Source organism: Trichomycterus rosablanca, unplaced genomic scaffold, assembly GCF_030014385.1.
Source record: "Trichomycterus rosablanca isolate fTriRos1 unplaced genomic scaffold, fTriRos1.hap1 scaffold_216, whole genome shotgun sequence".
NCBI lineage: Eukaryota > Metazoa > Chordata > Actinopteri > Siluriformes > Trichomycteridae > Trichomycterus > Trichomycterus rosablanca.
This window is the reverse complement of record NW_026947044.1, coordinates 47314-71822: the sequence shown is the minus strand read 5'-3', so window position 1 is coordinate 71822 and position 24509 is coordinate 47314. Positions and strand designations below refer to the sequence as shown.

Below are 24509 nucleotides of genomic sequence, written 5' to 3'. Positions count from 1 at the left end.
AACCATCCTGACCTGCTTGCAAAGGTCTAATACCAATCCCACAACACCCCCACGTGGACTAAGCTTTGGATGAACTGTTGTATCTTTTCATATTATTATGTATGGTAGAGGGTTAAAGATGTAAATTTGTATAAAGCATGAGCTGTCAGAAGTGAGATTCAAACCCACGCCTCAATGAGAGACTGTGACCTGAACGCAGCACCTTAGACCGCATCCTGACTAGCTTGGGTACCGTTGACACCACATCATATATCAATAGAAAGGGAGCCCCATATGAGCACTCCAACTGACCAAATAATGTTTTTGGGTGGACCATTCTTAGCACTGTAACGGCACTAGCATGTTAGGGTGTGTTTTTTTTCTGGTATGAATGTATTAGGTACAGCCTTCTTGTTGGGTTTTTAACTGACTGGATTATGTGTTAATAACTCAAACCCTGTTTGTGCTGGTTGTAGGCTATTCAATCGACCACTAGATGTAGTGTAGTGTGTATTCATGTTTCCTTAATTTCGTTGTGTTCTCCCTTAATGTAATTGCGTTCCACCTTAAAGAATTTGTGTTGTCTCTTAATATATTCGCGTTTTTCCTTATTGTTGTTGTGTTGTCAGCTTTTGTTTGTTTTGTAAATGTTATTGTGTTTTAACTCAGCGGGCCACCGTAATATAGATGGCATAATATGAATACAGTTAGAAAGTAAAACGATGTCGCATGCTGACCTGTGTGGAATACAACTAATGTATGTAGTACTAAGAAGTGTTTCTTAAGGGTTTTTTTGGTGTTCTTGCTGGAACTGTTCTACAGGACAACGTATGTTAAAGTTTGTTTAGTTAGTTAATTCAAGTCACATCCTTGTGAGGGTTAAAGCAACTTGCAGAGCCCGGGTAGCTCAGTCGGTAGAGCATCAGACTTTTAATCTGAGGGTCCAGGGTTCAAGTCCCTGTTTGGGCGAGTTGTTTATTACTGCATTAGGTGAGCGGTAATGTCCCGTACTACATGGTTTAATTAGAAAGTTGAAGAATTTGTACTTTGTGAGATGTTATTAAGTGAAATACCATGTACTTGATAAGCTTGAAATAATAGCACTCTGTGTGTGTAACATGTTCTCCACACCAACTAGTTGTTTCAAACAGACTGTAGTAAATAGAGGACAGTTTAAATCTATATTTATGTGTAGCGTAATAATGCACTGTTTTAGATATTAATACCCACATATATTTTTTTGCCTTAAAGACTCACTTAAATCCTGATCATAATTTTTGAAGCTGCGATTCATTAAGCGATGCCGCAACGAGTTTCATATTACATGATACCCTTAAATAATCATAATGTATCTGCACTGGAGAATGCAGGCATCGATCCCGCTACCTCTCACATGCTAAGCGAGCGCTCTACCATTTGAGCTAATTCCCCTTACGATGCACCTTTGTTCTCATTTTGAAGGTTGTGATATTACTTTAAACTTACCTTTTCTTTTTCATGTAATTACTGATATTTTACTGGATCTCTGCTGATATCTTGTGGGCCATATTGACTAATCAGTGAAAATTTATGTTTCCTTGTATAATAAAACCATTATGCTTATTTAGCTTTAATTAGCTTTAATTATTAAACAGTTAATAAGATAGTGATGGTGAAACTAAAAACCTGTTATTACCATCACTAAGTGTCTTTACCATCACAAGAAGTTATGTGTTGGTAATGACATGTTGAGGTAATGACAGTTTTTACTTAGTGAAAAAAGTAAACAGCTAGCATACAATGTACTTTACATACATTTAAATAATGTGAACATTTCAATTGTAAAATACTGCTGTAACAATGTAAATAGACGCTGAATAAACATACTTCATGATCAGAATGAATACATGTTTAAATTTCTCACATTTTCAGATATCAAAGCCTGGGTCCTGGCATCCATGTGGATGTTACTTTGACACATACCACCTACCTCAGCATTGTTGCAGACCATATACACCCTTTCATGAAAACTGTATTCCCTGATGGCTGTGTCCTTTAATGAAGTAAATTTGTATAAAGTATGACCTGTCAGAAGTGGTATTCAAACCCACGTCTCCAGGGTAGACTGCGACCTGAACGCAGCGCCTTAGACCGCTCGGCCATCCTGACCTGCTCGCAAGGGTCTAATGCCAATTTCTCACAACACCCCACGTGCATCAGGGTTCAAGTCCCTGTTTGGGCGAGTTGTTTCTTACTGCATTAGATAAGCGGTAATGTCCTGTACTACATGGTTTATTTAGAAAGTTAAAGAATTTGTACTTTGTGAGATGTTTCTAAGTGAAATAGCATGTACCTGATCAGCTTGAAATAATAGCACACTGTATGTGTAACATGTTCTCCACACCAACTAGTTGTAAGCCCAGCTGTTTCAAACAGACTGTAGTAAATAGAGGACAGTTTAAATCTATATTTATGTGCAGCCTAATAATGCCTAATTAATACCCACATATTTTATGTTGAATTACATGCATCATAATTTTAGTTCTTGCTTCACAGAGCCGCTTTGTTATTGCACTGCACTATTTTGGCCCTTACATAATGCAGCATCAACGCTCTGTAGTACATTACAATTTACAAAGGGTAAAGGGGGGTCCTTCATCAGGGGAATTAGCTCAAATGGTAGAGTGCTCGCTTAGCATGCGAGAGGTAGTGGGATCGATGCCCACATTCTCCAGGTTTTAAAATTATGTAGAGAAACAGATGGACTACAGTCAGTAATTGTAGAACTACAAAGTGCTTCAATATGGTAAGCGGAGCTGATAAAATGGACAGTGAGTCTAGAAACAAAGAGGTTGTTTTAATGTTATGTTCTAACCTGACACTTTAAAATTAATATAAAAAATGGTTTGTAGTAGGTGAGAAACATTGATGTGTTTGTATAAAAATGGTTTGATATAAATTTATCAAAAGACAATGAAGACTTCAGGGCAGCTATCTATATGTATCCAAGATGGCGGTGAGTGCACAGCGCGAGGCTCAGCGTCTCGCCAGGCTTTGCTCTTTAGTTGTTATTAATCTAGTGTTGTTCAGTTTTTGCCCTCTGTACTGCCAGGCAAAAACGGGGTCTCTCTTCCATCTCTCACTGAAACCTCTTCAACAAACGCTGCATCCACAAAGCTCTCAGCGCTGTGGAGGATCCGTCACATCCATCGTGTGGATGCTTTACTTTCCTGCCGTCTGGGAGAAGGTACCGCAGCATCCGCACGAACACGACTAGCAGCAGCTTCATACCACAAGCCGAGTCCTGAACTCAGGTCTACAGACTCAACTGTAACAAAAAGTCATTGATCTGCCAATCTAGAGTATCTGATGATTAGGTGTAGACCGTCTGATCACCTTTCATTGTTCCAGGTGTGTGTGCCACTCAGCAAACGTGTGAAAACAAAGAGAGTTAAAGTGTGGCCAGACGGAGCCATCTCCTCTCTACCGCTTTCATAACATTGATTGGGGCATTTAAAAAAGTTAAAAAGTGTTTCTTCAGCAGCTGTTTTCTACCATTCATTATTTATTCTTTGACTAAAAATGATTCATGTAAATGTATTTGATACACATGTTGTGTAAGGTTACAGTAATTATCACTAACAGCACAAATAAAAGAAATAATTAACACAGTAAAATCAAAGAGAGACATTTTTCATAAATTAGGTGTGTGTGTGTGTGGGGGGGGGGGTTAAAAATCATTTGAGTAAAATAATTAAAAATAAACAAATGGTGAAATTTAAATGTACACCATCACCTGCAGCACTGAGACCTTCTGCCTTTGTGACATCATTGTGATGACACTGAGTGTTCTGTTAGAGCTCAGTTCAGTTGAACCTTCAGTGTTTGTACATCATTTCTCATGATGGCTGCTGAACAGGAGAGACGTGCTACCGACCGTCCTTCTCTAATGCGACGCTTTTTGTGTAGTCTATGTCTGTGCTGGCCGTTCGGTCGAGTTCGTTCTCAGACGTCTTTTCAGGATGTCTGTGGTGGCGAGACCGAACCGGAGGGCAGCGTGGACGCAGAGAACCAGATAGTTATGGAGGGATACTTGTTCAGGAGGGCCAGTAATGTCTTTAAAACATGGAACAGGTCTGTAGAGAGCTAGAACACACGATGAGCAATCATTTAGGTAGAAATGAATGGCAAATTAAACACCTCTAATCATCATAGCAATCGTTTCCTAAATATTGTACATTTAACTGACTCTGACTGATCAACGGCGTGTTAAATCAGAATACACAACGATTCAACACGATGATTTAATATGAAGCTCATTTATATCACTGTATTAGTTACAAGTGAAACCCTGCAGAATTTCAGTACTATGCAGTTGTTTTATTTCTATGATTCCTTTTGTTTCTGTTTCTTTCCTTCAGGCGCTGGTTCCTGATTCAGAACAACCACCTTATGTACAAGAAGAAATCCGGGGTTAGTCACGTGTCCTTTGTCTAAAGTAAAATCAGTAGCAATAGTGGCTTACATCAAAATCAACATAAAAAGGAGAAACTGTTCCTGAACAATCAGTTTTAAAGACTCGTTTGCTAAAGTTTGAGTTGCTTTGCTTGTGCTTTGATTTAAAACTGAAATATTAGAGGTAAAGAAATGTTTGAGAAACCTTTTGTGCCCCCAGCAGAATATCATGGTGGTCATAGCTGATTTACGCCTGTGCACGGCCAAACACTACAAGAGCATTGGACGCCGTTGCTGCTTCCAGGTGGTTTCACCTACAAAGTAAGTCCAGTGTACCATCAGGCATGAAAATTAATTTGATTTCTTTATTCATGACACGCTGAAGGGCGTGGCTGTGCAACTGTTCTGCTAAAGAAAGATGAGGAATATAAAAAGGAACATTTTACTCTCTTTATAATAGAAATGACATGAAAACCGGAGTGGAATAAGCACTCTGTTGTGCTGTAGATTCGTGCCATGTTCAGGGTGTGTGTGTGTGTGTGTGTGTGTGTAGGATCTGGGTATTGCAGGCCGATTCAGAGGAGAATAGAGAGGCTTGGATCATAACCATTCAGAACATGGTTGCTAACACCGATGGTGACAGAACAGACGACTCCATCACTTCCCAATCAAATGAGGTGGTGGATTTGAGCCCAAAACAGGAAGGATCCAGTAGCTCCTCTGAATCACGAGGATCCCAACACACAGAGAGAGACTCGCTACGTCCACGATCCGCTTCTGGAACCTCAGGTGGGTTTGAAACACCAGTCTAACAAGAACACTCGATTCCATCAAGTATAAAGCAAACCAGTTTAAAATGGCCAAAATCAACATTTGAATGGATGCAGACACATTCCATTTCCACTCTCCTACTCTTTCTGATTGATATCTGCTCCATTCCAAACCTCGTACCTTTGACCATCCACTTCTGACCTTGCCTCTGTACAGCTGAGCTTAGTCTTGGTGAAATTGTGCTGGAATCGGCTGCTGTGTTGGATTCCCTCTCTGATGCTTCTCTAGCGAGCAGTGGTAAGTACACACTACAGCAAGTCGACTAGAAAACCATTTTTTTATTCAGAGCTAAATTTACTAGGTGAAAGGTTTTGAGTGAATGAGTGCAGTGATTTAGAAAAGAATCCAGTTGATGTAAAACGCTGATACTAACACAAAACACGTCTTTTAAGTCGAGAGCATTGACGGTACAGTTGGAGGGACCTCACACATCGAAGATAGCCCGGAGGAACTGAGCACCAGCACTTCCTGCAGCAACTTCATCCACACAGGTCAGCCAGAACTTTACTGAACCATTCAGTGATATTGTAAACTGGTAAGATTTAATGATAAAACATTTGTAACGTATGACTCTGTAAAGCTCTGTACACTTATTGTACTTCTGATGTGTTAAACAGCTGGTGAGAAGAGCACGACTACAGGAAAGCACTCTGTCCAGAGAGGCAGCGCTCCTTCCAAAGGTCTGTCCAGCCTCACACCTTTCATAGAACAAATATTTTCTAGAGCTTAAATCATGCTGCTCGTGAGTTTTGTATTGAGTTTTTTACTTTTACTGAGGAGTTTCTATCAGATTAACAACACGTCCTGTTTTACAGAGTGCTTCGATAGCCTGTACGGAGTCGGAAAGCTTCTGGGCAAAGGAGGCTGCGGTTCTGTGTTTGCAGGACTTCGTAAGGCCGATGGAAAACAGGTGAGATATTTACTCGGCTCTGCTCAGTGACACGAGAATTGTCGATCATTACAAAGCTGCTTTGATCTTAAGATCCACATTGACTACGCATGTCATCAAACTTGTAGTTAAAACGCGAACGGCTCTTTTGGTTACTGTTGGCCCGTAATATTCGTTCCTGATTTTAATGGTTTTGTTTTGCATGTTTTAATAGGTTGCTATTAAGATTGTGCTGAAGAGTGGCTGTGACAGATTCATCACCATTGTAAGTAACATTTGTTTCACTTGTGAAATATTGCAAAGATGCAACAGCCATATATAAAAAAAACCTTATCTTATAAACATGATGCATTAAAATGCAAAATAGCATCAAATGTAACCGCCACTCTGCCTACTGACTACCGATTCCAACCCCATGCTAACCATGTCTGCTCAAATGTAAGCCTGGTGAGAAGAACGGTCTCCCTGTAGAGGTGGCGTTGATGCTGATGGTGTCCGAGCCACCTTGCTGCGAACACGTCCTGGAGCTCCTGGAATGGTTCGACATGCCCGAGTGCTACGTCTTGATCCTGGAGCGACCCGCCCGCTGCATGGACCTCTTCGAATACCGCAGGAACGGCTCACTTCCCGAACGTCTGGCTCAGGTCATCATGTGGCAGGTGGTTCTCGCCGCCCGTCATTGCCGTGATCGCGGGGTTCTCCATCGGGATATCAAGGAGCAGAACCTTCTGGTCAGTTTCGACACGTTAGAGGTCAAGCTCATAGACTTTGGCTGTGGGGACTTGCTCAAGTCGACCCCCTACAGACGTTTTGCAGGTAATTGTACCTCGGAGGTCAGTAGCTATGAAACACAGATGACAGCGATCGCATAGGAAAGCCGTGTGTGTGAACCGTTTCTCGCACTTTTATTCAGGCACCATACTATACGCCCCACCTGAATGGATCGAGGAAGGTAGGTATCATGGTTGCGCTGCAACGGTGTGGAGCCTGGGCGTCCTTTTGTTTGTTTTAGTGTGTGGAGAGCTGCCATTCTGGAATGAGAGGGAGATTGCTGCTGGACATCTGATCTTCAAAGCTGGTGTGTCTAAGGGTAAGAAAATGCAGAAGCATAAGAAGCATGTCTCTTATAGTTTTTTTTTTAAAGTGATGTTAAATAGTTTCTATTACAATATTGTAACGACCCGATCACTGCACGCACAGCCTGCCGTCATCTGATAAGACGCTGCCTGGCCAAGGATCCGAATGAGCGACCCAGCCTCGAGATGATGCTGGAGCACAACTGGTTTTCAGAGATCCTTAGGAACTAAGTCCAGGTCAGTCAGAACACATAAGGATAGACCTAAATGGATTTAGCTAAGAGTCTGTGTTAGCATATAGGCCAGATCACATGTTGCAATGAATCATCGTTGCATTTTGCTAATAACATCAAAGACACTAGGTTAGTAATTGGTGTGTAAAGAACTTTTAACCAAATACAATCATACATTTTTTTATAGCTATAACAACAATTCCTCATGTCAAACTGTTTTTTTTCCCTTTTCTTTACTCTACAGGCACCTGTATGGGTTTGTAGCAGACGGATCATGGGTGAGCATATCGGAGACTAAGCAATGACTAAATGTGTATGAACAAAACCGTCCACTGTTTGCTTTCATGTAATGTCAGGGACAGTGATAGCTCAGTGGTTAAGGTACTGGACTAGTAAACAGAAGGTTGCCGGTTCAAGCCCCGCCACCACCAAGTTGCCACTGTTGGGTCCCTGAGCAAGGCCCTTAACCCTCAATTGCTCATTGTGTAAGTCGCTTTGGATAAAAGCGTCTGCTAAATGCTGAAAATGTAAATGTAATGTCAAAGTAATCTGAGAGCATGAACACCAGAAAACACAACAGGAGTGATTTGGAGATCAGAAACATTTTGTGGATCAGCTTGACGAGTCAGTCGACTGAATAATACTGAAGTTTTTCAAGCTGCTTTTCATCTGTTTCCCCCCTCAGATAATTATTAGCTTAACATCCCCTTAACACATGATGGAAATCAATCTCACATTATGTTTTCACCACCACAGCACAGGTCTGCTACAAGAACACATCCAGAGGTTTTTAGCTGAGGTTCAGATCACCTCCATTCCTCAACACTGTGTACATACCACGCCAGATCAGAAAGGTGAGTGCTGGGAGAAAGTGGTTTAGGCAGTTAGGACTTTAACATAATTTAAACATCAATGATTGATATGGGTGTGTGTGTGTGTTCTGGGTAATTGCCTTATAGAAAGCCCCATCAATGAACAAGTCTAACCTACTGGAAGAAGCAACCAGATCAGATTTGGGCCTAAGCACCTTGATACCTGGCAGAAGATGAAATGACTTTGAGTCACCACAACAATCTATGGTGGGTGTCTGGGAATGGATCCTGCAGACTTTTAACACATGTGTATTGTGCCTTGATTGAAGTTGATGGTAATTTAACGGTCAGTACATTGTTTTGCGTCTTTACAGATCAACGACCACGTCTGTCGTCCAGAAAGCACTTTGACCTTCTCTGTGGTGGTGTATGAGACGAGAGATGAAACAAAACCAATAAAATATTGAATAAAACTGTGTTTGTACTGGTGTGTGTATTTTCTTTACCTACTTTATGACTTGCACAACACAGGAGAGCACATTTTATAAAGAATTGATGCAGAAATGTAGATGAATCCTAAACAAGTTTGGAATGACCTTTTCCTGCAGCTGTAGTTTTGTACAGCTGAGAACGTATGGATATAAAAAATGATCAAAATGACCCTTTACAATTAGACACATTTTGCCCAGCAACATTCCAGAAAACCAGACTTCACTCACTAAATCACTAAAGTACTTTATTTAAACCAGAGGGTCTAATGTCATGTAACAAAAAGCTTTTTCAAAACTGATTTCGTTCAGTAAAACATGTTACATATGACATGTTCTGACATTTCAACAACAAATGTTTAAAACACAACATAAAGGCACTGATCCCATAAACTGTAGTCCAGTGGTCATCAACAGGAACACTTCCATGTTTTTAATAGAAGACTGTGCAACTCCCCAGCACATCACTGTTGTTTAGAACTGGCACTACTTATGTCTGTCCAAAGATCTCTCATGGTTCTGTACAGGCTAAACAACAGAAACAGAAATGAACAAGCAACTCATCACATAAGTGATAAAATATTATAAACTGAAATCTTTATCAATGAATAATGAAAATATTGAAAAAAAAATAATTCAAGTTAAATCAAGGAAAGTAAGGTGTGACTCATTTGAGAGTCGTTGCCCCACCCTGCCAGGTGTGAATTGGGGTTAAACTGACTAGGAGGGACATGCTTTATAGGTGGCTGACCAATTGGTGTGAAGTCCCTGGGATAAAGCAGGTTGTGTCTAAAGGTGTTGCTGGGTCTGAAAAAGTCATTTTGACACTCGCTCTGGCTGCACGCTTTCTGTCTGCTCTCCGCTTGCTTTTAGTTTTTAGTTATTTTAGTCATTTTTTATCTTTTATTTCTAAAATATAGAGCTCAATCAGCAGACACCGACAATTGATCGGCTGGAATGGCACAGAATTACAGAAATACATTACAGAAATACATTAAACTAGACATTTAGTTAACGGAGTTTTCCACTAGCCGTCAGACTAAACTCGGGCACAGTTATCAGGACTACCATGGCTCCTATCACTACAGCGGGTTTTTCGTGCTGCTCCAACTGCTACAGACTCCTACAGAAAATTGCTGTGCTGGAGACAAAAATGCTCACAATCCTACCTGGAACGGATAGGAGAAATAGTTTCAGATCACTCGAGGGTGAGTCAAAATCTAACACAGAACAACCAGCTAAACTAAGGCTAGACAGCTTAACAGACTTCCCGAAGCTTGACAGAAGTCAATCAAAACAGGGGAACAGAAACGAGCCATGTGAGAGAATAAGTCGGTGGCACAAACTTGGAGCGAAACCAAAAGCACAAAAGCAGCAGGTGGCTGTCTTAATGTCTTCCACGCCAGACTGTTCATCATGGGCTCGGAAAGCTAAAACTATTCCAAAAGCTAGCACAATTGCACCCCGTGGGAAAATAGCAGGGTCGCAACAAAAACCGATCCCTTTGCTGAATTGTTTTGAACCGCTCAGCTGACTGCTCAGAAGTTCATCAGTGGGCCTCTCCCAGCCCGAGGATCTAATATTATTTTCACGGCTACTCAACCTCAACACGTGGCTAAGCAGAACCTGCAGTTTGAAAGGTATGGATTATATTGACAATTTTAATCTATTCTGGGGGCGCAGAGAATTTTTTTACCCAGATGGCACCCACCTAAGCAAGACTGGAGTGAAGGCACTAAAGGACAACCTCCATTTTGCTCTTCGCCACCCATCTGCTTCTTGGACTGACTCGACACAATACGTGCATCCTCAACCTCCCTCACCTGCCTTCAACCATGAAGGATCATCAACACATACAATCCCCATCACTGGAGAACACAGCTCAGGCTGAGTTTCTGACTCTTGACGAAAGCTATTACGACCTTCATCATCAGGCAGTGACACAGCAGTCAACAGCAGAGACATCACAGTCATCCTCCAACTTCTCTCTCTCAACAACATCACCTCCACATATGGATTTCACAGAGAAAATGGAGAAACTGGTGTGTGTTGGGACTAAATTCTCACACTCCATCTCAGCCAGTCCACAGGTTTCACCCAAAAAGCCCAGGGCACCAACCAGTCTAACCTCTTACCTGTACCACGACAACCTCGGGCTGCCCCAGGGGCTCCTGTGGTTCCTTTAAAGCTAGCTCTGCTTAATATTAGATCTCTAGCCAACAAATCATTTTTAGTGAATGACATAATTCTATCTTACAGTTTAGATTTTCTGTTTCTAACTGAAACATGGTTAGCAGAAGGCAGCAGTGCCACTGTTCTTAATGAAACAGCACCAGCAAACTTCAGTTCTATGAATGTGTGTCGAAGTGGTAGGAAAGGTGATAAGGCCTTATTTAAAGATGTATTCCAGTGCAAAGAGACTGTGCTTGGTAATTTTATGTCTTTTGAATACCTCTGTTTTATTTTGAAGGGTACTCCCAAAATTTTATTTTTAACCATTTATAAAACTCCAAGGTACTCTGCACATTTTATAGATGAATTTACTGAACTACTGTCAGTTATCTCCACTGAGTACAGCTTTTTCATCATAACTGGGGATTGTAACATCCACTTAGATAATAACAAGGACAATAACACCAAAGAACTTCTTGGACTTTTTGACACGTTTGGTCTATTGCAACATGTGAAAGGGCCTACACATACTCGAGGGCACACTCTGGATCTAGTTATTACTAAAGGTCTTATCATTTCTTCTGTTATGGTCAATGACTTAGCCCTCTCTGATCATTTTTGTGTCTTCTTTGAAATGCTGATCACTTCAGATGCTCAAACTAGCACTGTTTCTGTTAAGAAAAGGTGCATAAATGAAAGTACTAGTTCTCAGTTTATGGAGGCCATAGCTATATCACCAACTTTAATTGCAGAGTCAGTTGATGAACTCCTGGATAACTTTAACGTGAAAATATTGACTGTCATGGATGTGGTTGCCCCGGTAAAAGTCATGAAAACGTTGAGCAAACAGAAAGCACCATGGCGTAACACAATGATGGTAATAGCTCTGAAAAGAGAATGCAGGAGAGCTGAACGTAAGTGGAGGAAAACTAAACTTCAAATCCACTATGATCTCTATAAGCAAAGCCTTTGTAGTTTTAACTCGGAGTTAGGCAGGGCTAGACAGCTGCACTTCTCTAAGATCATCAACAGGAACATCAACAACACCCGCACTCTATTCAACGTGGTCGACAAGCTTACAAATCCTCCAAAACAGATCACACCAGAACTTCTGTCCACAGAGAAATGTAATGAATTTGCTCATTTCTTCTGTGAAAAAATAAAAACTATTAGACTGACCATCAACGCCACTCAGTCAAACGATGAAACCATGCCGCCCCTACAGACACCTAGAAATAACATGACTATTATGTCACAATTTAATACAATAGACCAAAAAACTCTGGAGAAAATAGTTCAGCTGTTCGGTTACCTTATGCCTTTTTTTTTGTCTCTCTAACTCCTTACTTACGTTGCACATTCTCTGTACCCCAGATCCAACAATGCAGGTCTTGTCAAGGTGACAAAGACTTGTCAGAGCGGAAAGAAGTGGCTGATGCTGGCACCAGCCGACACTGAGCCTTGCAGTTTCCCATATGGTCTATCAGTCAGTATTCCTGTTTTTTACCCAGGCGGCCTGGGTTCGACTTCCGGTATGGGAATTGGACTTGAGCAAAACTTTGCCTATTACTTCTTCGGCGCCTTGTTGCTGTAGCTCAAGCACATTGTTCTGTTGGAACTATGACTGCAGTCTATCGGGGGCAGCCGATGTGAGCCACCAGTGGCAGACTGCTGGTAAGCCGTGATCGTATAGTGGTTAGTACTCCGCGTTGTGGCCGCAGCAACCCCGGTTCGGATCCGAATCACGGCACTGTCCTTTTGTATGCCGTGCTTCGAAGGTTTCTATTCTCTCCTCAGTCAAGAGACAGAAATGGGGCTGGAGCTTCAGGAAAGTCCTGTTGGAAGTATGACTGCAGTCTATCAGGAAGCAATCGACGTGAGCCACCAGTGGCAGACCGCTGGGAAGCCGTGATCGTATAGTGGTTAGTACTCTGTGTTGTGGCCGCAGCAACCCCGGTTCGAATACGGGTCACGGCACTGTCTTTTTGTATGCCGTCCTTCGAAGGTTTCTATTCTCTCTCTTTTTTTGTCTCTCTAACTCCTTGTGTATGGTTCTCTGTACCCCAGATCCAACAATGCAGGTGACAAAGACTTGGCAGAGCGGAATGAAGTGGCTGATTCTGGTTCCCATATGGTCTAGCGGTCAGTATTAGTTCCTCGGCGCCTTGTTGCTGTAGCTCAAGCAGCTTGCAGTTCAAATCTTAGGCCATGTGGGGGTGTTGAGGAAAATTGGCATTGGTAATGTGCAAGCAAGTCAGGATGGCCAAGCAGTCGTTCAGCTCGCAGTCTCCCCTGGAGCCGTGGGTTAGAATCCCCCTTCTGACAGCTCATGCTTTATACCTTCAAAATGGGATCAAAAATGCTAATGCACATAAGGTATTACAGTTACATATAATCACAAACACCCCCTCCCCCCACCACCACCACCATCAAAAAGAAAATCCTTCAGCAGCACTGCAACAAGAACAGGACAATCTCCTACAAGTTCAACAAAATCAAAGAGAATGCACTTCATAAAAGACCTCATCCCAGAATATGGCTGCATGTTGGCGCTGTTGGCTGACTGAGACTTTTTGAACTGCACTAAACAGTTGGTATATCCTGCACTATTTTGGCACTTACATAAAGCAGCATCAACCCTTAAATCCGTCTGTCAGTGGTACAAAGACAGTTATTATTTTTTTCAGTACGTCCTAAATGCTGGGATGAACGTTTTAAATAAACGTCTCTGATGGTTTAAAAGCAACGCATGATATACCGTACTTGTACTCGGTTGGGAAAAAATGGTATCGATGCATCCCTAATCTCAAGTACAAATTCTTCAACTCTCTAAATAAACCATGTAGTACGGGACATTACCGCTTACCTAATGCAGTAAGGAAGAACTCGCCCGAACAGGGACTTGAACTCTTGAACCTCAGATTAAAAGTCTGATGCTCTACCGAATTAGCTATCTGGGCCCTACAATCTGTTCTTTTCCTCACAAGGATGTGAGATCAATTACAAACTTTAACATACGTTGTCCTGTAAAACTTTAATTAATATAAAACGTTTTTATTTCTGTTTCGGCTCTCTTGAACGCGATTGTATAAAGTTTTAGGTGAAGTATGTTGCTGCTTACACACACAAAGAAAAACATCTCTGGAGGAGAATTTTGCAGGTAGATTACAAACAGATTCCTTTCTTCCACCTTTCTACCTTTTTTCCTGTATCAATTGCACGATGGTTTTAAAGTCATTAAAATGTTATGTGCATTTATATGTGGCAAAATAAAAAAATCCATAAAAATCAAATTGAGTTAGCAAAGAATCTTAAATTATACTAAATGGTTCTTCAAGTAGAAACAGTTCTACCAAGAACACCTAAAAGAACCCTTAAGAAACACTTCTTAGCGCTACATACATCAGTTGTATTCCACACAGGTCAGCATGCGATGAAACTTTGCTCGAAACAGACATCGTTTTACTTTCTAACTGTATTCATATTATTCACAAACAGGGTTTGAGTTCTTAATGAATAATTATTAATCTTAATAAATAATCCAGTCAGTTAAAAACCCAACAAGAAGGCTGTACCTAATACACTCAGACTAGAGAAAACACACCCTAACATGCTAGTGCTGTTACAGTGCTAAGAATGGTCCACCCAAAAACATTATTTGGTCAGTTGGAGATCTCATATGGGGCTCCCTTTCTATTGATATATGGTTTACAGCCTAGTGACAAAGTGTACAGTGCAGCGGATGGGTTACAGTCAGTACATTTACAAAACATAATAATGTGAAAAGATTAAGTAGTTCATGCAAATATTATTCCATGTGTGGCGAGGTCAGGATGGCCGAGTGGTCTAAGGCGCTGCGTTCAGGTCGCAGTCTCCCCTGGAGGCGTGGGTTCGAATCCCACTTCTGACAGTTCATGATTTATACAAATCTACTTCTTTAGAGGACACAGCCATCAGGGAATACAGTTTTCATCAAAGGGTGTACATGGTCTGCAACAATGCTGAGGTAGGTGGTACGTGTCAAAGTAACATCCACATGGATGCCAGGACCCAGGCTTTTGATCACTGAAAATGTGAGAAATTGAATCATGTATTCTTCCTGATCTTGTTCTGTTTATTGTTGCAGCTCTGCTGGAGGGTTATTTTTTTGGTGTTTGTGGTGGTGGTGGTGGTGGTGGTGGGGTCTTTGTTCCTATTTTGGTTTATTTAGTATATGATGTACTTTACATCCATTTAAATATGTACTTAAATACTTAAATATCCATTTAATCCACAAGTATGGATATTCAGCGTCCATTTACATTGTTACAGCAGTATTTTACGACAAAAATTGAAATGTTCACATTATTTAAATGGATGTAAAGTACATCATATACTAAACAAACCAAAATGGGAACAAAGACCCCACCACCACCACCACAAACACCAAGAAAAATAACCCTCCAGCAGAGCTGCAACAAGAACAGGACAATCTCCTACAGGTCCAACAAAATCAAAGAAAAAATGCACTTCATGTGATGGTTTAAAAACAACGCATAATACAGAAAACAGTACGTGAGCTTAAACACGTTGCACCCTCACTTTATAATGCAGCATCAACACTCTGTTAGTACATTACAATTTACAAATTCTAAAGGAAGGTTCTGTGTAAGGGGAATTAGCTCAAATGGTAGAGCATGCTTAGCATGCGAGAGGTAGTGGGATCGCTGCCCACATTCTCCAATGCCGAAACATTATGATCATTTAAAGGCAACACATAATATAAAAGTCGTTGCTCACTGAAACGCTGCATCAAACATTAGGTCAGTCTGTAAGTTTTACAGTGACCTTTTTTGACATGTTTAAATTGACAAATGTAGCGCCCCCTAGCACCCCTGGCTGTATTTGGAAAGCGCTCCCCGACTTCTTTTATTTGTTTAAGAAATCTCTTTCTTTGTGGTAATGTAAGGATTTAAAAGGGCCACTACTTATCAGTACTTACGATTATTTTATATTTAAGCTATACTCTTATTTAAACCGAAAAAACTACTTCACTTCACTTGTATACGTTAATAATACTTAAACAAATTAACTATTTACTCATTTACACAATCATTAATATGCATTTCAAACCCCAATATATTTTACAAAAATGTTATAATACAATAAAAAAAGGGTACCCAAAATTACCGTTGGAGGCCTGATCCAACCTAATAGTCCCAATCAGCACAGATCACGAAGTATATTTGGTCGGTTGTGGTGGAGCTGTCCACGTTCTTTGTTTACATGGATGAAACAGAAAAAATCCACCAGTCTTTTTCCTTTTGATCTTGGATGAAACAATCAGAGTTTATCCGATGCTTTTAATCCACTGTAATCATCACAGTTGCTGAGGAAGCGTACTGCCTTCAATGTCCATGCGCGTAAACTCAAGAGACGAAGTTCACGGCTGATACAGCATAAACAATGTCACTAATTGACTGCAAGATGTTAATATAAGACTCACTGTCCGTTTGTCTTTACGCATCAAGAGAGATAAATCCTAAACAGGTGTTTTACCCGCTTACATGACACTTGTTTCACATCACGCTATTTTCTCCACTTTTTTCTTCTTTTCCACCCACTTTCTCCCGCTCTTTTCCCGACCTGTGAAAGTTCCTGCTGATTGGCTTAAAAATAAATCAAGGGAGGGCTATACATACACTTTACTTTAAACAGCATAAAACAACCAGAACATTATTTACAGAACAAATAAGAACAACTTATTTACGAGTTAAAAATTAACATAAACAAAAATATTAGTAATCCCCAAATTTTATTTGGGTTACACAAACACACAATAATTTATAATTCTCCAATTTTGAAATGTCTCGGAGTTTTATCTGAAACGACTTTTTGTTAAAGTAGCGGTACGTGACTTTTGAATGGTTTTTCATCTGGTGAAACTGCTTCATAAAAGATGAACAGCTGAAACTCACGACATCCCCTTTAAAATGCTGAAAAATGACATCCCCTTTAAAAAGCACGAATGCTGTTTTTTTACTTCAGCTCAGCATTTAATACTGTAATCCCTTCCAAGTTAGTCACTAAACTTGGAGATCTGGGTATTAACACCTCCCTTTGTCACTGGATTATGGACTTTCTTACCAACAGACCTCAGCATGTTAGGTCAGGCCACACCTACTCCATCACCATCTCACTCAATACAGGCGTACCACAGGGCTGTGTGCTGAGCCCATTCCTCTACTCCCTTTTCACCCACGACTGCAGGCCTGTGCATGGATACAACTCCATCATTAAGTTTGCTGACGACACCACGGTGATTGGACTCATCAGTAACAACGATGAGACAGCCTACAGGGAGGAGGTACAGCATCTGGCCACATGGTGTGAGGACAACAATCTGCTCCTCAACAACAACAAAACTAAAGAGCTCATCGTGGACTTCAGGAGGGAAGGAGGAGGCACGCATGACCCCATCCACATAGACGGAATAGCTGTTGAACGTGTCTCCAGCTTCAAGTTTTTGGGGACCCACATTTCGGAGGACCTGTCCTGGACCACCAACACCTCCAGCTTGGCCAAGAAGGCTCACCAGTGCCTCTTCTTCCTGAGGACACTCAGGAAACACCATCTGTCTTCGGCCATCCTGGTGAACTTTTACCAGTGTGCAATAGAAAGTATCCTGACCAGCAGTATCACAGTCTGGTATGGAAACTGCACTGTTGCAAACCGCAAGGCACTGCAACGAGTGGTGAAAACGGCCCAGCGCATCACAGGGACTTCACTTCCACCCATTGAGGACGTCCAGAGGAAACGCTGTCTGCGTCGAGCTCGCAGCATTCTTAAGGACTCCTCCCACCCTGCACACAGACTATTTGCCCTTCTGCCCTCTGGCAGGCGCTTTAGGAGCCTCCGGACAAGGACTACTAGACTGAGGAACAGCTCCCCCCCCCCCCCCCCCCTCCCCACACACACACTACAAACATGATAATTTTTATCCTTTTTCCGCTTTGTATTTCACTGGTACATACCTCATTTGTACATAAATCTCATAAATGCTGTATATATCTGTTTATTATGTTTTTACGTACTCATTCCTTGATCGTGTCCATAGCACCTTAATCACTTTAACCTGCATAGCACCTTAATATTAATATGCACCTTAATATATATATTGTTTTCAGCTACATATCTTGTTTATAGTATAGTTTATAGATCCTGTTAATACCACTGCTATTTACCCACTGTAAATAATGTATATCATAAATACTGTTTATTCTGCACTTTCTGCTTATTGCACTTCTGGTTAGATGCTAAACTGCATTTCGTTGCATTGTACTTGTACATGTGTAATGACAATAAAGTTGAGTCTATCAGTGGTACAAAGACAGTTTTGATTGGGTTTCGATCGTCCTAAAGGCTGCGATAAACAGAGTCTGTGATGGTTTAAAAGCAAGGCATAATACAGAAAAGAGTATGTGAGCTTAAACACGTTGCACCCTCACTTTATAATGCAGCATCAACGCTCTGTTAGTACATTACAATTTACAAAAGGCTAAAGGGGGTTCATCGTAAGGGGAATTAGCTCGAATGGTAGAGTGCTCGCATAGCATGCGAGAGGTAGCTGGATCGATGCTCGCATTCTCCAATGCAGAAGCATTGCAAACTTTTAAGCACATTTTCCCGTGAGCTAAGTAGGGACTTGTAAATAACATTTAGACTTGTAACGCACTGTAGTTAAAAACATGGTCTTCATACTATTTATTTTGTTCTTCTGTCTGTGTAGGGTTTTTACCATGAAGTAAAATCGAGGGAATCTAAATGCATTTATCCATCCAACAATCCATTCATTAGCTTTTAACTATTCATGCAAACGAATGACTTTTTATATTTATATATTGCTCATTGTAGTACTTGTGTCTGCATGGACTTGAACATCACATGACTAAACATTAGGTAGAACTATAGAGACTTATTTACTGTCTTGCCCAAAAACAAACTGGCATAAAGTACTCGACGAGTACAACACACTGAACAATAAAATATAGATGACATACTATAGGCCAGTGAGGTGGCTGCTGCTTCTGGGTGTGTAGTTTCTAAATGATCAAGTCAGCACAGGCACAAGCACTACAAGTATTTATAATAAAGTTTATGTTTAATATTGTGTATATACTGTATACTTTCCCTCCGCCCAGAAATTCCCAGTAAAAAATGACCCACCACAACCCCGTCCAAGATAAAAATGTTTGATGAAAATTAAATTAAATAAAAGAATATGCTGCACTTACACGCACCTGAGATAAATCTACTTTTGGTTTAAAATAGACTGTGCTGGTGTTATGTTGGGTTAGTCTGTAACTGAGCAACAGTGTATGCTACAATGACAACTATAACAATGGTTATCACTGCACACTAAGCTATTCAGTTTTTTGTGATTGTCATTTTAAGATAATACTGAATCAGTCATCAATAAGGTCAGTCAGGACACAGAAAGAACTCATTATGTAAGGGCCAAAATAGTGCAGGATATACCTACTGTTTAGTGCAGTAACAAAACGGCTTTGTAAGGCAAGAACTGAACAAAAAAAAAAAAGCATTTAATTTGACATAAAATATGTGGGTATTAATATGTACAACTCAGTGCATTATTAGGCTGCACATAATTATAGTTTCAAACGGTCCTCTTTTTACTACAGTGTGTTTGAAACGGCTGGGGGTACAATTTGTTGCTGTTGCTGTTTACACACACAAAGAAAAACATCTCAGGAGGAGAATTTTGCAGGTAGATTACAAACAGATTCCTTTCTTTCACCTTTTTCCATTTTTTTTTATATCAACTGCACGATTGTTTTCCAGTCCTTAAATGTTATGTGCATTTATATGTGGCAAGAGAAAAACAAAACCAAAAAAATCAAATTGAGTTAGCAAAGAACCTTGAATTATACTAAAGGGTTCTTCAAGTAAAAACAGTTCTACCAAGAACACAAAAAGAACCCTTTCAAAAAAACATGATTTGGTCAGTTGGAGATCTCATATGGGGCTCCATCTGTCTCGCGTGTGTGTTTACAGCCTAGTGACAAAGTGTACAGTGCAGCAAATGGGTTACAGTCAGTAAATTTATCATACATAATAATGTGAAAAGATTAAGCAGTTTGTACAAATCTTAGTCCGTGTAGGGTGAGGGTGGTGTTGATAATAACTCAGGTAGTTAGGATGGCCGAGCGGTCTAAGGCACTACGATCAGGTCGCAGTCTCCCCTGGAGGCGTGGGTTTAAATACCACTTCTGACAGCTCATGCTTAATACAAATTTACATCTTTAACCCAATAAGATACATAACAAACTGAAAATATATAGTTTCAGTGAGCAATGACGCATTGACTTTGGTATTACGTGATGCCATTAAATGATCACAATGTTTGTACACTGGAGAATGTGGGAATTAATCCCGCTACCTCTCGCATGCTAAGCAAACGCGATACCATTTGAGCTAATTCCCCTTACAAAGGACGCTTTGTAAATTGTAATGTACTAACAGAGTGTTGATGCTGCATTATGTAAGGTCCAAAATAGTGCAGGATACACCAACTGTTTAATGTAGTGCAATTACTACAATTTGTTTGAAACAGTTGGGCATACAACTAGTTGGTGTGGAGAACATGTTACACATGCAGTGTGCTATTATTTCAAGCTGATCAAGTACATGCTATTTCACTTAGAAACATCTCACAAAGTACAAATTCTTTAACTTTCTAAATAAACCATGTAGTACGGGACATTACTGCTCTACCGACTGAGCTATTCGGGCTCTGCAACCTGCTTTAATCCCACAAGGATGTAACATAAATTACAAACTTTAACATACGTTGTCCTGTAAAACTTTCAAGAATTTTAACAATTAATATAAAAAGGTTTTATTGCCAAAAGTATTCACTCGTCTGCCTTCACACGCATATGAACTTGAGTTCACCCTAACACGCTAGTGACGTTACAGTGCTAAGAATGGTCCACCCAAAAAACATGATTTGGTCAGTTGGAGTGCTTATATGGGGCTTTCTTTCCATTGATATATGATTTACAGCCTAGTGACAAAGTGTAGAGTGCAGCAGATGGGTTACAGTCAGTAAATTTACCATACATAATAATGTGAAAAGATTCAGGAGTTTGTACAAATAGTAGTCCGTGTGGGGTGAGGGTGGTATCCGGGGTACTCCAGATAGTCAGGATGGCCGAGCGGTCTAAGGTGCTGCGTTCAGGTCGCAGTCTCTCCTGGAGGCGTGGGTTCGAATCCCACTTCTGACAGCTCATGCTTTATACAAATTTACATCTTTAACCCTCTACCATACATAATAATGTGAAAAGATATAACAGTTAGTACAAATCTTAGTACTAGTTAGTCTTAGTTTTTTATTATTTCAAATGCCATTAATAATTTATAATCACTGATTTGTGAGATATCAGCAGTAGTAGGTCATGTTTAACTGGTTTAATATTGTTTAAGCGCTGATTATCGGCTGTTTTTCGTGAGTATGTTTGGGCGGTTTTCCAAGCATTTTGGCGGACTTTGAGATGCGCAATCTGGCAACTCTGACTGAAGCGTTCATTCATATTTTGGAGCGATGTATGTTTGTATGCTAGAATATAAATAACATCTTTTACAAACTGCTGTCTATTTACATTGACATTTTCTCTTCTGTCTAAACATTTTTGGAATTGGGTTTGTAAAGATAAGGGATACAGTAGATAATATATTTAATGAGCTGAACTAACCGAGAGAAGCGCTAACGGTGTTGGAAGAGTCTAAAAGGGTTTGGAACATAGTCGTATCATCATAGCAGTACAACACAGTTTTGTCCGTAGCATCCGAAAATATCCAGAAGCTAATATACAAAAAACGTTTATTTTAATAAACTTACCTTGTTGAAAAAAGTATGACCTCAATTTCTAAACAAACACAGTATCCGCTGCTGCAGTCTCAACACAAACTTTTCTGCACTGAAATCGCAAGAACACATTTTATGGATATTACGGTAATGCACTGAAAACTCGTCCTACAGTCATGCAAGCACATACAGCAGTGTGTGAGTTTACACTAATCAACCATAACATTAAAACCACCTCCTTGTTTCTACACTCACTGTCTATTTTATCAGCTCCACTTACCATATAGAAGCACTTTGTAGTTCTACAATTATTGACATGACCACTACAGAGCAGGTATTATTTAGGTGGTGGATCATTCTCAGCACTGCAGTGACACTGACATGGTGTTGGTGTGTTAGTGTGTGTTGTGCTGGTATGAGTGGATCAGACACAGCAGCGCTGCTGGAGTTTTTAAATACCGTGCCCACTCACTGTCCACTCTATTAGACACTCCTACCTAGTTGGTCCACCTTGTAGAGATAGTCAGAGACGATCGTTCATCTATTGCTGCTGTTTGAGTTGGTCATCTTCTAGACCTTCATCAGTGGTCATAGGACACTGCCCACAGGGTGCTGTTGGCTGGATGTTTTTGGTTGGTGGACTGTTCTCAGTCCAGCAGTGACAGTGAGGTGTTTAAAAACCTGCAGCGCTGCTATGTCTTATCCACTCATACCAGCACAACACACTAAGACACCACCACCATGTCAGTGTCACTGCAGTGCTGAGAATGATCCACCACCCAAATAATAGCTGCTCTGTAGTGGTCCTGGGAGAGTCCTGACCATTAAAGAACAGCATAAAAGGGGGATAAAAAAGCATGTAGAGAAACAGGTGGATTACAGTCAGTAATTGTAGAACTACAAAGTGCTTCTATATGGTGGAGCTGATAAAATGGACAGTGAGTGTAGAAACAAGGAGGTGGTTTTAATGTTATGGCTGATCGGTGTATACTCACCATGTATGCGTGGCTTTCCTCCGGGTATGAAAACGTGCCAGTAGGTGTAATTGCTGCTCTAAATTGCACCTGTATGTGTGAGTGAGTGGATAAATTAGTGTGTGATGCTTTGCGATGGTTTGACGCGCCCTGTCCAGGGTGTATTTTTGTCTCGAGCCCAGTGTTCGTGACACTGGACCCACGCTTGCCCTGTAATGCTGAATATCAATACAGGCAAATGAAGCGCATTTAAAAAAGCTTTAAAGCATTCTTGAAAAATGATGAGACCAACCTTTTTAAAAAGTAGATCCCGATGACCTGTTGACTGAAATAGTAGATCCCAAGCCACATAAGTGTGGGCACCAGTTTTCCATTGGCTACGTTTTAACAAGACGTACCAAGAATGGCCTGTAGATGGCGCACTGTAGTCGTTTTTAAAAGCAAGCTATGGCCAATTATGCCACCGAACTTAAATATGTACAATACTTTATATTGTATCAATTGTAACAGTATCAAATAATAAAACATTATAAAAAATTATAAGTTTATGCGTTTCTGTCAAAACAAAACAAAAAAGGTATGTAAACAAAACTGTTTGAGCGTAAATAGGGCGTTACTGACATTGTAACATGGACAGACTAGCCTTATGGTTAATGCTGCAACGAATTTTACCGTAATTTCATCTTTTCAGATTGCAAAATGATCATAATGTTTGTGTACTGGAGAATGTGGGCATCGATCCCACAACCTCTCGCATGCTAAGCGAGCACTCTACCATTGGAGCTAATTCCCCTTACACAAAACTTTCCTTTACCCTTTGTAAATTGTAATGTACTAACAGAGTGTTAATGCTGCATTATAAAGTGAGAGTGCAACATGTTTAAGCTCACGTACTCTTTTCTATATTATGCGTTGCTTTTCATTAAAATGTTATGTGCATTTATATATATAAAATAAAAAAATCCATAAAAATCAAATTGAGTTAGCAAAGAACCTTAAATTATACTAAATGGTTCTTCAAGTAGAAACAGTTCTACCAAGAACACCTAAAAGAACCCTTAAGAAACACTTCTTAGTGCTACATACATCAGTTGTATTCCACACAGGTCAGCATGCGATGAAACTTTGCTCGAAACAGACATCGTTTTACTTTCTAACTGTATTCATATTATGTCATCTAGTGGACAATTGAATAGCCTACAACGAGCACAAACAGGGTTTGAGTTCTTAATGAATAATTATTAATCTTAATAAATAATCCAGTCAGTTAAAAACCCAACAAGAAGGCTGTACCTAATACACTCATAGTAGAGAAAACACACCCTAACATGCTAGTGCCGTTACAGTGCTAAGAATGATCCACCCAAAATCATTATTTGGTCAGTTGGAGATCTCATATGGGGCTCCCTTTCTATTGATTTTTGGTTTACAGCCTAGTGACAAAGTGTACAGTGCAGCAGATGGGTTACAGTCAGTACATTTACAATACATGATAATGTGAAAAGATTAAGCAGTTTATGGGTTCGAATCCCACTTCTGACAGCTCATGATTTAAACAAATCTACTTCTTTAGAGGACACAGCCATCAGGGAATACAGCTTTCATCAAAGGGTGAACATGGTCTGCAACAATGCTGAGGTAGGTGGTACGTGTCAAAGTAAATTCCACATGGATGCCAGGACCCAGGCTTTTGATCACTGAGAAACTGAATCATGTATTCATCCTGATCTTGCTCTGTTTATTGTTGCAGCTCT

General features: G+C 40.4%; 1 protein-coding gene and 4 non-coding genes across 5 annotated transcripts; 4 read left to right on the top strand and 1 right to left on the bottom strand.

Moving 5' to 3' along the window:
• Positions 1–875: 875 nt before the first annotated feature.
• On the top strand, positions 876–948 carry trnak-uuu (transfer RNA lysine (anticodon UUU)). The gene has a single exon. It is a non-coding gene; the product is annotated as a tRNA-Lys (tRNA).
• Positions 949–2619: 1671 nt separating this feature from the next.
• trnaa-agc (transfer RNA alanine (anticodon AGC)) lies at positions 2620–2692 on the top strand. Its single transcript has one exon. It is a non-coding gene; the product is annotated as a tRNA-Ala (tRNA).
• A 276-nt stretch (positions 2693–2968) lies between these two features.
• LOC134306728 (aurora kinase-like) lies at positions 2969–8738 on the top strand. Its single transcript, XM_062990385.1, has 18 exons — positions 2969–2974; positions 3071–3205; positions 3878–4092; positions 4380–4431; positions 4637–4734; positions 4967–5202; positions 5401–5481; positions 5637–5735; positions 5862–5924; positions 6060–6154; positions 6348–6398; positions 6577–6949; positions 7047–7223; positions 7334–7446; positions 7687–7720; positions 8199–8296; positions 8402–8521; positions 8629–8738. Exons 1-14 carry the CDS (start codon positions 2969–2971, stop codon positions 7438–7440), a joined length of 1788 nt encoding a protein of 595 aa, XP_062846455.1. The 3' UTR covers positions 7441–7446; positions 7687–7720; positions 8199–8296; positions 8402–8521; positions 8629–8738.
• Positions 8739–14741: 6003 nt separating this feature from the next.
• On the top strand, positions 14742–14824 carry trnal-cag (transfer RNA leucine (anticodon CAG)). The gene has a single exon. It is a non-coding gene; the product is annotated as a tRNA-Leu (tRNA).
• Positions 14825–23475: 8651 nt separating this feature from the next.
• Positions 23476–23548, bottom strand: trnaa-agc (transfer RNA alanine (anticodon AGC)). The gene has a single exon. It is a non-coding gene; the product is annotated as a tRNA-Ala (tRNA).
• Between the last annotated feature and the right edge of the window lie 961 nt (positions 23549–24509).